The sequence below is a fragment of the Lithobates pipiens genome, unplaced genomic scaffold (assembly GCF_037356315.1).
Source record: "Lithobates pipiens isolate NorthernLeopardFrog02 unplaced genomic scaffold, aLitPip1_a1.2 Scaffold_13, whole genome shotgun sequence".
NCBI classification, from domain to species: Eukaryota; Metazoa; Chordata; class Amphibia; order Anura; family Ranidae; genus Lithobates; species Lithobates pipiens.
In genome coordinates, this window is record NW_027507718.1 from 144,399,939 (window position 1) to 144,415,129 (window position 15,191).

General features: G+C 45.2%; 1 protein-coding gene across 3 annotated transcripts in view; it reads right to left on the minus strand.

Moving 5' to 3' along the window:
• Positions 1-15,191, minus strand: part of TJP3 (tight junction protein 3) — a 566,967-nt gene that overhangs the window by 307,252 nt on the left and 244,524 nt on the right. For all 3 annotated transcript variants that reach the window (XM_077475676.1, XM_077475677.1, XM_077475675.1), the window contains exon 7: positions 1,626-1,794. In XM_077475676.1, the coding sequence (XP_077331802.1) occupies positions 1,626-1,794 (169 nt within the window). The remainder of the gene's footprint in view (positions 1-1,625; positions 1,795-15,191) is intronic.

The following is a 15,191-nucleotide window of genomic DNA, read 5'->3' on the forward strand; positions in this document are numbered from 1 at the left end:
CAACCACAGTTATAGTATGTTTTAACAAGGGGGGCAATCACTTTCACACAGGGCCATGATGGTTTGGATTTTTTTTCACCTTTAATAAACACCTTCATTTACAAATTGCATTTTGGGTTTACTTGTGTTGTCCTTGACTATTGTTTAAATTGGTTTGATGTTCCGAAACACTTAAGTGTGACAAACATGCAAAGGAACAGGAAATGAGGAAGGGGGCAAACACTTTTTCACACCACCGTATATGTATATATACATATACAATATTTGGGAGCCACCGAACATATTCTTATAGAGACGTCCACGTATTGAATATGTGAATTGTGCACACCTTCTTAATGTCTGGGTGCCTGTCTGTCAAAAACATGTACCGTACATATGCTTTACCAAATACGCTATTTGGGCAATATATGGATATGTATACATTTAATCACTCGTCACGTATAATGGTTTGGCATATTGTACGATATTACATCTAACAGTGATTGTCTTATATTATTAGCCCATCAGTAGACTCCCCTCCTATTTTTTTATATATTTTTAACATTTTTAATAATTTTATGAATTTACATTTTTTCTTTATAAAATTAGCAGCCTTCTTATATAATTTGTGAATACTTGTATACTATTTTTTATGAATTTTAATATACTTACGTAATTATTATATTATTAACGGATTTACATTCCATACTGATCCTAAGCTGACTATGTATTATTTAGCCCGGTATTTATGCGATTATTGCCCATACAGTATGTACTAAGTAACCAAGATGCCTGTGTTTTGTCTGGTATTCGCTGGAGACAGTAGCATGAAGCGCAGCTGGCAGTTTAATGCCTGCATCGTGGCATTAGGATTTTGATAGGTTATGAGGCCTGTCGTTTTATGTAAATACCGGTCTCCAGATTAGTAGATCACGCCCTCAGACAAAGTCAGAAAGTGACTGAATGCGCCAGGGATGTGATCTACCGGAAGTGATCTGTGCGCTCCATGGGCCGAGGAACCAGGAAGTATACCGCAGCTGTACACAGCAGACGTTTTCTCATCTTTCCGGGGACCGGGAAAACCTACAGGCACAGTGCACTTTACAAAATATGCGTACCAAATGTAAATGAAAATGAAGCAAAAAGTAAAAGGGAGATGTTTTTGATTAATAAAACTTTTCAAGCAGTATTACACTATGTGGATATTTCATTCCTCCCACATGGTTTACTGGAGCCCCCTATAGCATGACTGACAGCTGTTGGAGTTTGTATTGGAGCAGTGGAGAAGCATTTTTACTATTAAAGGTGCAGTATTTCTGGTGAGTGCATCCCCAAAGGGGAGATTCCCCTCACGTGGTGAAGTGTATGGTAGAAGTTTCTCTCCACAAACAGCAAAAGCTGCAATAGACCTCCATTTACATTTTTGCTCATGTATGGACTATATATGAAAGCTTGTCTTTTTTATTAGATTAGACAGGAAGTGCTGCTGCAATATTTTAAAGGACTATTTTATTGAGACTTTGTTCAATTAAGCCTTTGCAAAATAAACTGGAAGCAGGTTGGTTTCTATGAAGAGCTGCACCAGATTTCGCACTCTCCAGTTTTAGTAAATCAACCCCTATAATTTATATATAGATATCACTTACCGTCCTGAATGGAGTTCCTGTCCTCACTATCGCTGTCATTTACTTCAGGAATGTTAACCAGAAACTGACGATTATCCCTCAAAACAGTAAGTGTAAGTTTGCCTTTTGACTTCTCAATAAGCCGTCGGGTATCAGCCAAGGACATATTTTCACTTGCAATTCCATTAATCTATAAAATAAGATTTTTTTGTATTTTAGAATTGAGAAAATGTTACAGTAACTCACATCCTTGTACTTGCTTTGCCATTGAATAGTATCCATGCACAGAGGTGGTTGCAAGCTCATTATTGCATCATCCATTCTGTCAAAGTTCTCTACTAATCCATAAATAGCAGCTGTAAAGTTTGTCTATGACTTATGAATATAGAAGAAAAATAGAAATGCTGTCTTACCTGTAAATACTGCATCTTCAAATACAAAACCAACCACAGGACTTGTATTCCTAGACCATGGGTTATATGCACCTGCCTTTAGGCGATTGGACACTGGCAAAAAACTTGCTAGGATCTCCCGCAGAGCACTCCATATAACCCCTACCGCTCTGTAAGGCTCCATTTTTGTTTTTCTTTTAGCAAGCAATAAGTAGCGACCTGTGTCCTGTACTTTACTCCAAGGAGTTTACAGGCAAGTCAAAATTCCTTCTTAATCATACAGTACAATGCACAGAACTTGTATTCTTAGACCATGGGATGTACCCAAGCAGCAAACTGAAGGGTGGGCAAAAAATAAAATTAGATGACAGCTTTAAATGCCTTGTGAATGAAGCTTACATCAGCCTAGGCCTGAACATGCACCTGATAGAACTTTGAAAAAGTGTGAACAGAGGAACAGATGTGCAAATCAGAAGTACATGCTTGATGCTGAAAAGTCCAAGAAACGAACAGTCCTGGTAGAATGGGCTCTAAAAAGTAAAGGAAAAACATTGTCTCAAGGTTGTATACCATAGAAATTAGGTGTCTGCTCTGCCTAACAATGGCACCAGAAAGCAGGGTGCCAATATGAGGGCTCACAGTCAAGACAAAGACTCCATCTTGTGAATAAAGGGGCCCTGGCTTTTGCATAGAATCTGGCAGCCCTGACCACATCTAAGTCATATAGGGCACTTTCCTTGTCATGTTTTAGGGTCAAAAATAGAAAACGAAAGCGTGAGGCAGGTATGGCTTTGCCAGATGTTTACTTCTATTACCCAGCGGGCCAGTTAAAATAGATACAATCCTGGGTATCTACAGACCTACCTGTGGGAGCTGCGGCTCATATCCTAGGTGTGCTACGATTAGCCCACCTTTTGGTGGGACTGGAAGCCCCTATATCTAAATAGGTTTAAAACTAAGATGCCCATTTTAAATCTAGCTAGGTTAGTGTGGCGGGAGGCTAAGAAGTTGGATGGGTACACTGATACTCCCAATTACCTCTTTGGAACAACCCAATGTTCCCACACCGCAAAATATTGGAGGACACGTCTGTCTGGCAGAGATGTGGTGTCTCCATACCATTTGATGTTTATGATAATGGTACCATACAATCCTTTGTCTACTTTCATAGATGCTTCGACTCGGCTTCGAATAGGCATGCCTGTTATGCCCAATTTGGTCACCAATACTTCTCCATTTCTACATATTTACTGATCGGGATACTATGTTCACAAGGCCTGAAGGGTTTAATCTCTAGCCTACATTAAGCTACTAAAATCTCAAAATATGCATAGTGCCCCTTCCAGCTTGGGCACACTGGCAGGAAATCTGTTCGGATCTGGACGGGTTGACTGGAAGATGATATGAGTTTCCCCCCTGTCAGCCTCTCCAGCAGTAATAACAAACTTATCCAAATTGTACATAATACACCAAACGCACCTTTGATTGTGGTTTACTGGACCCAGGTTACAACATTGTTGTCTAGACTTCACTCTATGCTGGTTGCGCTCACTCTGGACTTGCGTCTCTTGGGCTTATTGGATTGGAGTTATGGACTCGTCCCATTAGAACGCTTCTGAACGAATCCTTATTTTTGGTCCAGAAGCAGATAACTCTTAAGTGGATGCAACCCAATCCCCCCTCTGTAACACAATGGCTGCGTGCAGCTAATCAAATATTGCCCTACTTGAAAATTTTATATGAGCAACGGGGGTTGTCTACAGAAATATAACAAAGTATGACATGTTTGGTGCTCCTCAGAACTTACCATTACTAGTGAGTAATGTATGTATGGTCTTGGTGTGATCTAGTCCGAATAGTTTCATATTTTCAATATGTTCTTGTACTGACCAAGACTGTAAATGCCTGTTGTGTGTTTTAAGGTTTTTGACCTGTTCTACTACTATATAAAGGTTATATGCATTCTGGTTTGCAATTTGCAGTTTATTCATACTTTTTTACTTCTGTATTTTGTGCACTTTTGCAATAAAATGTATTCAAAAAAATAATAATAAAAAAAATTACCGTATTTATCGGGGTATAACACGCACCAGCGTATAACACGCACCCCAAGTTTAGGAGGACATTTTAAGGAAAAAAGTTTTAGGAGGGAAGTTTAACCACTTGCCGACCGCCGCACGACGATGTACGTCGACAGAATGGCACGGGCAGGCATATGGGCGTACCTGTACGTCCCTGCCTTCCCGCGGGTGGGGGGCCCGATCGGGCCCCCCCCCCGGTGCCAGCGGCGGTCGGTATCCGTGCAGGAGCGATCCGGGATGAGGGGGCGACCATTCATTCATGGCCACTCCCTCGCGATCGCTCCTGACGAATGGAAGTGAAGCATTGCATCACTTCCTCTCCTGTAATGTAAACACAGGAGAGGAAGTGATGTAATCTCTCCTCCGTGTCGGTATTTTTCGTTCCGGCACCGAGGAGAGAGGATCGGTGAGTTGCACCAACACGACACTTCACAGTAGAACATGCCAGGCACACTCACACCCCCCCTTTACCCCCCGATCACCCCTCCAATTACCCCTGCCCCCCCAGTCACAGTGACACCAATTGCATTTTTTTTTTTTTTTTGCATTGGTGTCATTTGTGACTGTAATAACTGTTAGGGCAGTTAGGGTTAGCCCCCTTTAGTTCTAATGCACCCCCCTAACCCCCCCAATAAAGGTTTAACCCCGTGATCACCCCCCGTCGCCAGTGTCACTAAGGCTGGGTTCACATTGCAGCGGTTTATGAGAACGGATGTGATTCGCACCGCACTGCAAATCACATCCGATCTCTGTGCGATTCGAGTTCAGCCATTCGCCGCACCCGCCGCAAATTCCCTCGGGACCCTTTTTTTTGGTCCGCAGAAGAATTGGATCGCATGGGTGTTCACACCATGCGATCCGAGTTTGCAGATCACACTGCGATATGCGAACTGATCTGGGGGTGTCATTAACATTTCACTGACACTCCCAGCAGTTCGCATAGGGCAGTGTGAACTGCCGCCGGGAGGCATGCGATGCGGGAACCCGCCGCGGATTCGTGGCGTTCCTGCATCGCTCCAGTGTGAACCCAGCCTAATAAGCGATCATTTTTCTGATCGCTGTATTAGTGTCACAGGTGACGCTAGTTAGGCAGGTAGGTATTTAGGTTCGCCGCAGCTTTTTATAGCGCCAGGGACCCCCATATACTACCGCATAAAGCCCCCTGATTGCCCCCTAGTTAACCCTTTCACCAGTGATCACCATATAACTGTTACAGGTGACGCTGGTTGGTTAGTTATTTTTTTATAGTTTCAGGGCACCCGCCATTTATTACCTAGTCTCACTAGTGTACCCCTAAATTTAGGGGTGTCTACTTTCCAAAATGGGGTCATTTGGGGGGGGTTTGTGCCATCTTGGCATTTTATGGCCTTCAAAACTGTAACGCCCTTAGAAAGCCTGAAGGCGGTGCTTGGTTTTCGGGGCCCCGTACGCGGCTAGGCTCCCACAAAGTCCCACATATGTGGTATCCTCGTACTCAGGAGAAGCAGCAGAATTTATTTTGGGGTGTCATTTCACATATGCCCATAGCATGTGTGAGCAATATATCATTTAGTGACAACTTTGTGTAAAAAAAAAAAAAAATATTCAATGGGCTCAACATGCCACTTATCAATTTCCTTAGGGGGTCTACTTTCCAAAATGGGGTCATTTGGGGGGGTTTTGTACTGCCCTGCCATTTTAGCACCTCAAGAAATGAGATAGGCAGTCGTAAACTAAAAGCTGCGTAAATTCCAGAAAACGGAGTGCGCATGCGCGGGACTTCCGGGAAGCAGCCCTGAACGGGAGCTCCGCACCGCTCCGGCCATCCGCGGTCTGCTACAGCCACAATACCCAGCGGACACCTCCGGGGAGAACCCCCCTGCACTCCGGAAGATCCAGAGCAGCTTTTTGAATGCAGGGACAGCCTGCCAAGAAGGACGTTAGCCGCAAACTTCACTTCGGCCTAACGGACCATCAGTTTTCCAAGATGGCGACCGCGAAAACTACATGCGGTGAGGCCGCAATCCCCGCACGCAAGGCGAACCCCGGGATGACTCCACCAGCGCCCGTGAGTAACCCACAGAACCTATCCCCCTCTCCTGCATCCACGGAATCCCTCCTGGGCAGACTACAGACTGAAAATCCGTTTTCCCCGCTGTCTAATGCTCCCAGCTGCATGGCTGATTCGCCACAAGCTTCCCTCATTCAGCCCATCTATCCCCCTGACGTGACAACTCCTGAACAGTTTTTCTGATATGTTAGCTGTGGGACTGGCCCAGAATGCTGCACAAATTACCTCAGCTATTAAGGCTGACATCCAGAGCTTAGGAACCAGAATCGATAACATTGAGCAGGCAATGGATGAAAACTCAGCCCGCACAGTCCAGAATACTGCATGTATTCAGACACTCCAAGACCAACTTGACTCTGCCCTATCAAAAATCGACGATTTAGAGAACAGAAGCAGACGATACAACTTTCGTATCAGAGGAATTCCAGAATCACAAGAAGATGTTCATGACACTGTAAAAGCCCTGATTAGGGAAATTATCCCTGACATCCCAGACCGGAGGCTTGAACTGGACAGAGCTCACAGGGTACTGCGACCCCCCCCCGCCAAGATGGCCTTCCTCGAGACATTATTGTCAAGCCACATTTCTATGGGGTTAAAGAGGAAATAATGAAAAGATCACGCAACAGAGAGGACATCGTCTTCAATGGAGCTAAAATTCAAATTTTTGCAGACATCCCCCCCACTACAATCCAAAAAAGGAGAGAGCTAAAACCGCTACTTGAGATTCTCTCACAGAAGATGATTAAATACAGGTGGGCCTTTCCCTTCCGTCTACAATTCCACTACAAGGAAAAATCCCACAGCTTCGCGGACTTCCACAATGGTGAACGCTTGCTCCTACATCTAGGACTCATCACCCAGGAGTCTGTTTCTGAACAAATGGAGACACGTCCGAGCTCCTCCAAAAGACCCCCGCCGTCAAGCCCTCTGACCCCCCTTTGGATCAAGCAGCAACCAAAGAGACAGCGGGATACCATTCCTCCAAGATGAACACGCTCCCGTTTTGACCTCCATGGGTCAGATTCCTTTTTTGCACTTCACATGGTTCTCTGGACAGCATTGTCCCCACCTTCGTGACTTTTGAGTCATCCTGGCACATTTTGTAACTATCCCCCACCCCCCCCCCCCTCCCCCCCTCCCCTTTTCCCTTATTGACTATTGTTTTCCATCTTTTTTCTTTTTTTTTTTTCCTTTGAAGTCTCCGAGGTTCCCCCATATCGTTTATTATGGATCGCCTTAGTTCCCTACCCTCCCCACACTCCCTCCCCCTCCTCCTTTATCCCCTACCCCCCTCCAGAGGGTCCCCTCTAGTCCCTATCAGCCTTTTTTGAATCAGGCGGCCTCTATCCTGTCCAAGGGACCTAGGTGACCCTCTTATATGGACCTCTCCCGATATTACGGATACAATATTGAAGTTTGATTGGTTCTTCCTATATGTTATTTACTTTTTAATGCCAACTTTGTTTTGTTTCAGGTGTTACTGTTTTAAAGGTGAGTGCCGCTTGGCCGGAGCGGGTCTGCTTGCCACTCCACCTGCTGCGACCCTGGGGCTTAATCCCCCCTTGGTGACACCAGGGCCGCAACCCCTTTGTGGGTTGCCCTTCTACCGATCCCAGTTTTTTCAAGGGTATTGGAGCAGGTTTGGACCTGCAATCCCTCCCCTGGGGGAGACCAGTCGCTTTCCTCGTCTGGGCTCTCCCTCCCTTCTCTCCTTCCCCTTCTCTCTCTCTTTCTATTCTATCCTTCTTACTGGTTCTTTTGTTGTTCTTCTTCTTCTTCCCCTTCAGGTGCCTCCAAGGAGAGTGAGATGGTTATCACCATATAGGATGCTGGGTCTTTGTCGCGTCCACCGGCTCTGGACCATTGGTTTCTCGGATCAGGTAATTAATATTGGCATGTATTTGCGCTCTCTCTCTCATAGCCATGGCTGACGACACCCCTCAACAACACCCCCTTAAGGTTGCATCTCACAATACTCAGGGCCTAAACTCTCCTATGAAAAGGCGCAAAGCACTACATAGCTATTATTCTAAGAGCCTGGACATCGTCCTCATCCAGGAGACGCACTTCCCTAAAAGCTTTAACCCCCCCTTCCTGCACCGAAACTACCCTACTTTCTTTTTAGCTAATGCCGATGATAAGAAGAGGGGGGTAGCTGTCCTTATTTCTAAGCGCACCCCTTTTTCCCTATCCCAGGTGGTTAGGGATGGGGAGGGCAGATATATACTAGTTAAGGGACATATTAATGGCTCACTCTTCTCTATCGTGTCTTACTACGCCCCCAACAAGGGCCAAGCTAAATTTTTCTCTTCTATGCTAACCTTCCTCTCCCCTTACCTGGAGGGAAAGGTTATCATGGGGGGCGACTCTAATGTCACCTTCGATCACATGCTGGACAAGTCCGCCCATGATAAGGCCATCTTGAAAAGGCCATCCAAACAGAGTCTGAGTATTGCTAGGCTCTTTCATGCCTTGGGCATGATTGACTCTTGGAGAGAACTTAATCCCTCAGCCCAGGACTTCACTCACTTTTCTGCCCCGCATAGAACATATGCCCGCATTGACCACATTTTTTTACATTCCTCAGATATCCACCTAGCATCTCGCGCTGTAATAGTCGAGGTGCCCTGGTCGGATCACTCATTGGTTTCCCTGACGCTTTTGGGCTGCTTACCCCAAGCACGTGCCCCACAATGGCGATTGAAGGAAGAATTACTATCCAACCCGGCTCATCGTACTGCCCTAGAAAGGGACCTCATAGAATACTTTCGCTTAAACGACTCTGCTGACATCTCCCCTGGGGTCCTTTGGGGGGCACACAAAGCTGTCATGAGGGGTAAATTTATTCAGCTAGCTTCACGCCTCAAACGCGAAAAGCAAATTGACATCGTTAACCTTGAGAAAAACTTCCAGGACTTAGGCAAAGCTCATAAGAAACATCCCACTGCCTCTTCTTTGGCTCTTCTGGATGCAGCAAAAATTGCACTTAACACTGCCCTCACCTCTAGTGCTGAAAGACATTTGCAATGGGTGAATGGCAGATTCTACCTCAATTCGGACAAATTTGGCCCTCTCCTCGCTGCCAAACTATCTCCCAAATTTAGAACCCAGGCTCTCCCTAAAATTAAATCCCCTTCCGGCTCCCTAACACAAAACCCTAAACATATCTTGCAGGCTTTCCATACCTTCTACTCAAAGCTTTATTCTGGTCAGGAACCTAATAACACCCAGTCTTTTAAATCTTTTCTGGACAATATCCCTCTTCCCAAGATCTCGGATGAACACCGTTCACTGATGGAAGCCCCAATCTCAGAATCCGAAATCGTAGCGGTCATTAAGACCCTTAAGAAAGGCTCTGCCCCCGGTCCTGATGGGTTCTCCACACATTATTACAAGACCTTCTCCGAAATTCTATCCCCTTATCTGGCCCGGTTCTTTAACTCCCTGAACCACGCATCTCCCTTAGACTCCGAGGCCAATCTGACATACATCTCGGTCATCCCTAAACCGGGCAAGGACCAGAGCCTAGTTAGCAATTACAGACCCATCTCATTGATTAATAACGTTTTAAAAATCATGACGAAAATTCTTTCGAACCGGTTGGGGTCATTCATTGGGGCATATGTCCATAAGGACCAAGTGGGCTTTATCCCAGGGCGACAGGGACCGGACCAGATAAGACGAGCGGTAGACGTCATTTCCCTGTTTAATTCAGGGTGGGATGGGGGTTCACCACAGGAAGGCTTCCTCCTTTCTATAGATCTGCAAAAAGCGTTCGACACCATAACTTGGCCGTACTTATTTGGCGTACTAGACAGATGGGGCTTTGGCCCTCACTTCTCTCTCCTACTGAAATCTCTTTATTCCCAACCTAGGGCTAGGGTCAGGCTACAGGGCCACCTCTCAGAACCCTTCTCAATTTGTAAAGGTACTAGACAGGGCTGCCCGCTATCCCCCCTCCTCTTCGCCAACGGCATTGAAACTTTAGCCATTTCCATCAGGAACCATCCAGATATCCAGGGAGTTAAGTGCGGACACTCTACACAAAAATGCGCCTTGTTTGCGGACAATGTCCTCCTCTTTATAACCTCCCCTCTTACCTCTACTCCTAATATCCTCAAACTCCTCCGCACCTTCGGAGAGGTCTCTGGGTTGCATGTCAACATGGCCAAATCAGTAGCCCTCAATATATCGGTTCCCCCAGACCTTGTCCACAGGCTCAAGGAGCACTTTCCATTTTCTTGGAGTTCCTCTTCCATTCCCTACTTAGGGGTTCAGCTCACTCCCTCTATGGCACAATTATACAAACATAACTACCCACCCATGTATATGAAACTCAAGGACCTTGAGCAATGGTCCCTCCATAAGCTTTCGTGGGTTGGGAGGGTCAACTCCATTAAGATGACTCTCCTCCCTCGGATACTGTACCTCTTTCGCTCCCTACCGATACCAGTACCCAAATCTCACATTCATACCCTTCAATCTGCGATCATAAAATTTATATGGGGTAAATCTAACCACAGACTCCCTAAGACAACGCTGTTTAGACCTAGACGGAAAGGCGGACTTGGGCTACCTAACCTTTGGTGGTACTACCAGGCAGCGCAACTCTGCCAGATGTCCAATGTGTACTCGAGAGGCCCGAAACCTGAATGGCTAGAGATGGAAAAACACGCTATCCCTAAAAACACTTGATTTTCTGATTTGGCGTCCCCCGAAATCCAGACCCCCAATTATGGCCCCTACCCTCTCACATTCCTTCGCTTTATGCGACACGGTATATAAATCTAACATCCTCACCTCTAAGTGGAAACCCCTCGCTCATCTCTTCAACAACCCCTCATTCCCACCAGGGATGGACATCAGGGCGTTCCAGTGGTGGATAGACAAAGGCCTTTACAGAACAGGGCACTTTCTAAATCCGTCCGGGCCGCTCAAACTTAGTCACTGCATCTCTAAATTGGAAATGCAGGACTCGGAAAGATTTAGGTTCCACCAAATAACACATTTCCTCCACACTCTGACCTCTCACCATCCCCTCCCTCTTCAAGTCTCCCCTTATGAACTTTGGTGCTCGTCAGCCACGGACATGAAGGGGGGTATCTCCCTGATCTATTCGGCTTTAGCCGACCCAAAAGGAAAAAGCGCAATACATGCTGAGCTGGGAACGTGATTTGGGCATCGAGTGGGATTTGGACTCTTGGCACTCCTATTTCACTGCTTCCTTCGGGGGGATCCTTAACACCTCCCTGATGGAAGCAGACATTAAAGTACTCACCCGCTGGTACCTGGTCCCGACCCGTTTAGCTAAATTTTTCCCCCAGTCATCTCCCCTTTGTTTCAGGGGATGTGGCCACCTAGGGTCGCTCCTCCATATTTTATGGGAATGCCCCAGAATTAGAAACTTCTGGAACAAGACCTCTGGCCTTATTCGTAAAGTTACTGGGCAAGCTGTTCCCCAGTCTCCAGCATTCGCCCTTTTGAATCAACAAATACCCAAGATACCCAAACACAGTCGAGCTCTGATCCATTTTATCCTTATTGGAGCTAAATTGACGATAGCCAGATCCTGGAAATCACCTAGGGTTTCTTTCCCTTCGCTTAAACAAAAGATTAATTGGATTTTATTTCACGAAAAGACTTCTAGCTCCATCCTGGACAAAATGGACAAATTTAAACGGGTATGGGAACCTTGGGCCAACTTTATTGGGATTCTCCTCTAAGACCGGGTTCATGTCTCCTTTCATACTTGGCTCCCAACTCCATCTAGTACATTGGCTCCCGTGAACTCTCCTTGGCTCAGGCACCCTCCTCTGCACTTCTTTTCTCCTCCCCTCCTTTTATTTTTATTTTTTTTTTTTTTTTTCTTTATTTTTCTTTTCTTTTCTCCTTCTTCCTCCCCTTCCTTTCTGTTTCTCAACCTCTCCTTCTCCTCTTTGTCTCTCCCTCCATCAAGCCTGGGCTGGGAAATGGGGAATATTAGTTCTCAGGTTAGGCCTTGATTAGGTTTATTTCTCAGTGACTTTAGAATGAATAGTTGTGTGTTACCTGTCTAACTGCTCCCGGGACTCACCTTCACATGTTACTTTCAGCTATGGTAGCATTTGAGTCATCCAAGGGCCCCATCCAGGCTCAATTGCCTTCTTTTTTGTTATAATATAATTCCAGACATGTTTCTTTTTTCTTTTGTTTGCTATAGTTGGGAAACAAGGCCCCCCGTTTCCTCTTTAGGTGTGGGGGCCCCGAGACTCCGACACAGTGTGATCCCAGATGGGGTGTCGGAGTCTCGGTACATCTAGCAGCTATTCTCAATAGCTTTCGTGTTAATTTTCTCCTATCAATGGAGGTTTTGTCATTGTCCGGAAGCCCTATGGGTACCTGTCTTTCTACTTTTAGGGATTGGGACAATGGTTGTCGCCCACTGAACATCCTAGTTGTTGTTTAACTCAGGACCTCTCCCTCTTACGGAGGGATCCTGTATTTGTTTCTTGCATATTGTCATGCCTGTCAAGCAATGTACTCTCTGAAATCCCCTGCGCAGGAGGTATTTCCATATTGTATTTTTATTTCTGCAATAAAAATTCTTTAAAATTCAAAAAAAAAAAAAAAAAAAATTCCAGAAAACGTACCTTAGTTTGTAGATGTGACAACTTTTGCGCAAACCAATAAATATACATTTATTGACTTTTTTTTTACCAAAGACATGTGGCTGAATACATTTTGGCCTAAATGTATGACTAAAATTGAGTTTATTGGATTTTTCTAATAACAAAAAGTAGAAAATATTTTTTTTTCAAAATTTGCGGTCTTTTTACGTTTATATCGCAAAAAATAAAAATCGCAGAGGCAATCAAATACCATCAAAAGAAAGCTCTATTTGTGGGAAGAAAAGGACGCAAATTTTGTTTGGGTACAACATTGCATGACCGCGCAATTGCCAGTTAAAGCAGTGCAGTGTGAAAATTGTAAAAAGACCTCTGGTCCTTAGGCTGACAATTGGTCCGTGGCTGAAGTGGTTAAGGACTGACAGATGCAACAGTACCTGCTAAAGAAAATGAGGATTTTAACAGGAATTCCAACTTTATATCTGTTGGATTCTTTAGCATTTGTGCATTGTCCACTGGACAAGTTAAACTTTTATTCACACTGGAAATCGCAGCATCTACGGCTGGAACTTTCCATTTTTTGGTGAATTTTTCCTCCATTAGGATAGAGCAGTGATCATCAACCCTGTCCTCAGGGCCCACTTACAGGCCAGGTTTGCAAGATAACTGAAATACATCACAGGTCATATCATTTGCTGCTCAGTGATTGCAATATTCTAGTGTAAATCTCCCCAAGGTAATACATAAAACCTGGCCTGTTAGTGGGTCCTGAGAAAAGGGTTGATGACCACTGGGATAGAGAACTGAGAATCTCTTTGGAGGGAGAAAATGCTTATCCGGAGGATCACATTCGGTATAAATAAGCTTCTCTAGTAATGTGTGGACTGGAAACTAATGCACTGGTTGTGAAGGTTTCAAGGAACCCAAAGAAGAAACCAGACTTTCAGCTGTTACGGGTAGCATGAAAGTGGAGCGAGCCATGTCCGTAAGGATTTGTACCTCAGATTGTGAAGCTGAAACTTCAACTGTTGTTTCCTCCGCAGAGGAGTAATTGGTTTGTTTTTCCTGATCGTTTGAGGGTAATACTTCATCCTGTCCCCACTGTTCCCCTGATAAGGGGTTTGGAGTGGGAGAGAGGGATCTAGCACGCTTCTTATCCCCTTTAATGGAGGATGCTATTAAAGCCGCTAATCTTCCTTCTAAGCCCTGCAGGGCAGAGGAAAATGCATCTTCAGTCACATATACAGGGGCTGAAGTGTGAGAAGCAGTTGCACCACCAATTGCTTCCAATGACTCAACCTGGCTTACCATGGCAGGTATCTCCGGAGAGGATGACAATGTGGAGGCATGTCTGGAGTTCCCAGCACCTGGGGGTGGTTTTGGTGCCTTAGTAGTAAGCCATGAAGCCACAGTGCAAAGCACAAAAAGCAAAAGGTACTCTAAGAACTGTTCTATTTATTTGAACAATAGTAGGAAAAACAGTGGTAGCGTAGAATGATCTAATGCTAAACAAGTTTTTTCCTGTACTGCAAATGCCTGTATAAACCCCTCACGTGCACCAGCGCTTCTGTGTCCTGTGGCAGCCTTGCTTCAGCTGCTCTGATAGACACTGTTTGTTTCCTCAGAGTATCAGCTTTAAGCTTTTTCAGGTGTGAGCCTAATTGTCTATGGGCCACACCCCCTTTCCTGTGGCTTTAGTAAGGGGCACTTCGGGGGAGGGGGAAGGGGATTTACACAGCCTTTTTATCAACTTTTCAGATTCAAGCTTGTTTAAACATAACATGTATCCCTATCCACTCATTTTTCCCCATTTAGGGAGAGAGGAGACCCTCCTCCAGCTGCTGAGACACATGCTGTATTAGCAAAGATTTAAACAAGGGTCTATACACTATTACTTCCTCTAGAGGAGTTAAGGCATTTTACAATATAATTGAAACAACAGATCCAAACTTCACCCATCAGGGCGGGCAGCGTGGTTAAACCTTTTAATAGGGGTTCCACTCCTTAGGACCATGTATAGCATCCCTCATGACAGCTTTAGGTAATGTAACAAGACCAAAAAGAGTCCTGGATCCTAGGGTCCAGCCCTCAAAGAGGAGCAATACAGGCAAAACCTTGTTCTTTTAATGCGCGGCCCGGGTACCATCCTGGAGGCGCAGTGGCGGGATGGATCCGGTTGTGGAGGCTTTTTGAATCCAGCATGGATCCCTCCTGGAGCTCCGCAGAGCACATCTTCACTCGTGCCAACACCTTTAGACACTGGTAAAAAAACTGAGGTTCTCCTGGAAGGAGGAGGGTTTATATAGGGGAGTCAACTTCCAGTATTGGGTGTGCCAGTGTCAACACCTGAAGGTATCTATAACCCACTAAGTAAATACTTAAGGCTCTGTGTCCTATGATGTATGATAAAGAAATATCTCCTTAACCGTGTAGGTTAAGGAGATATTTGTTGCACC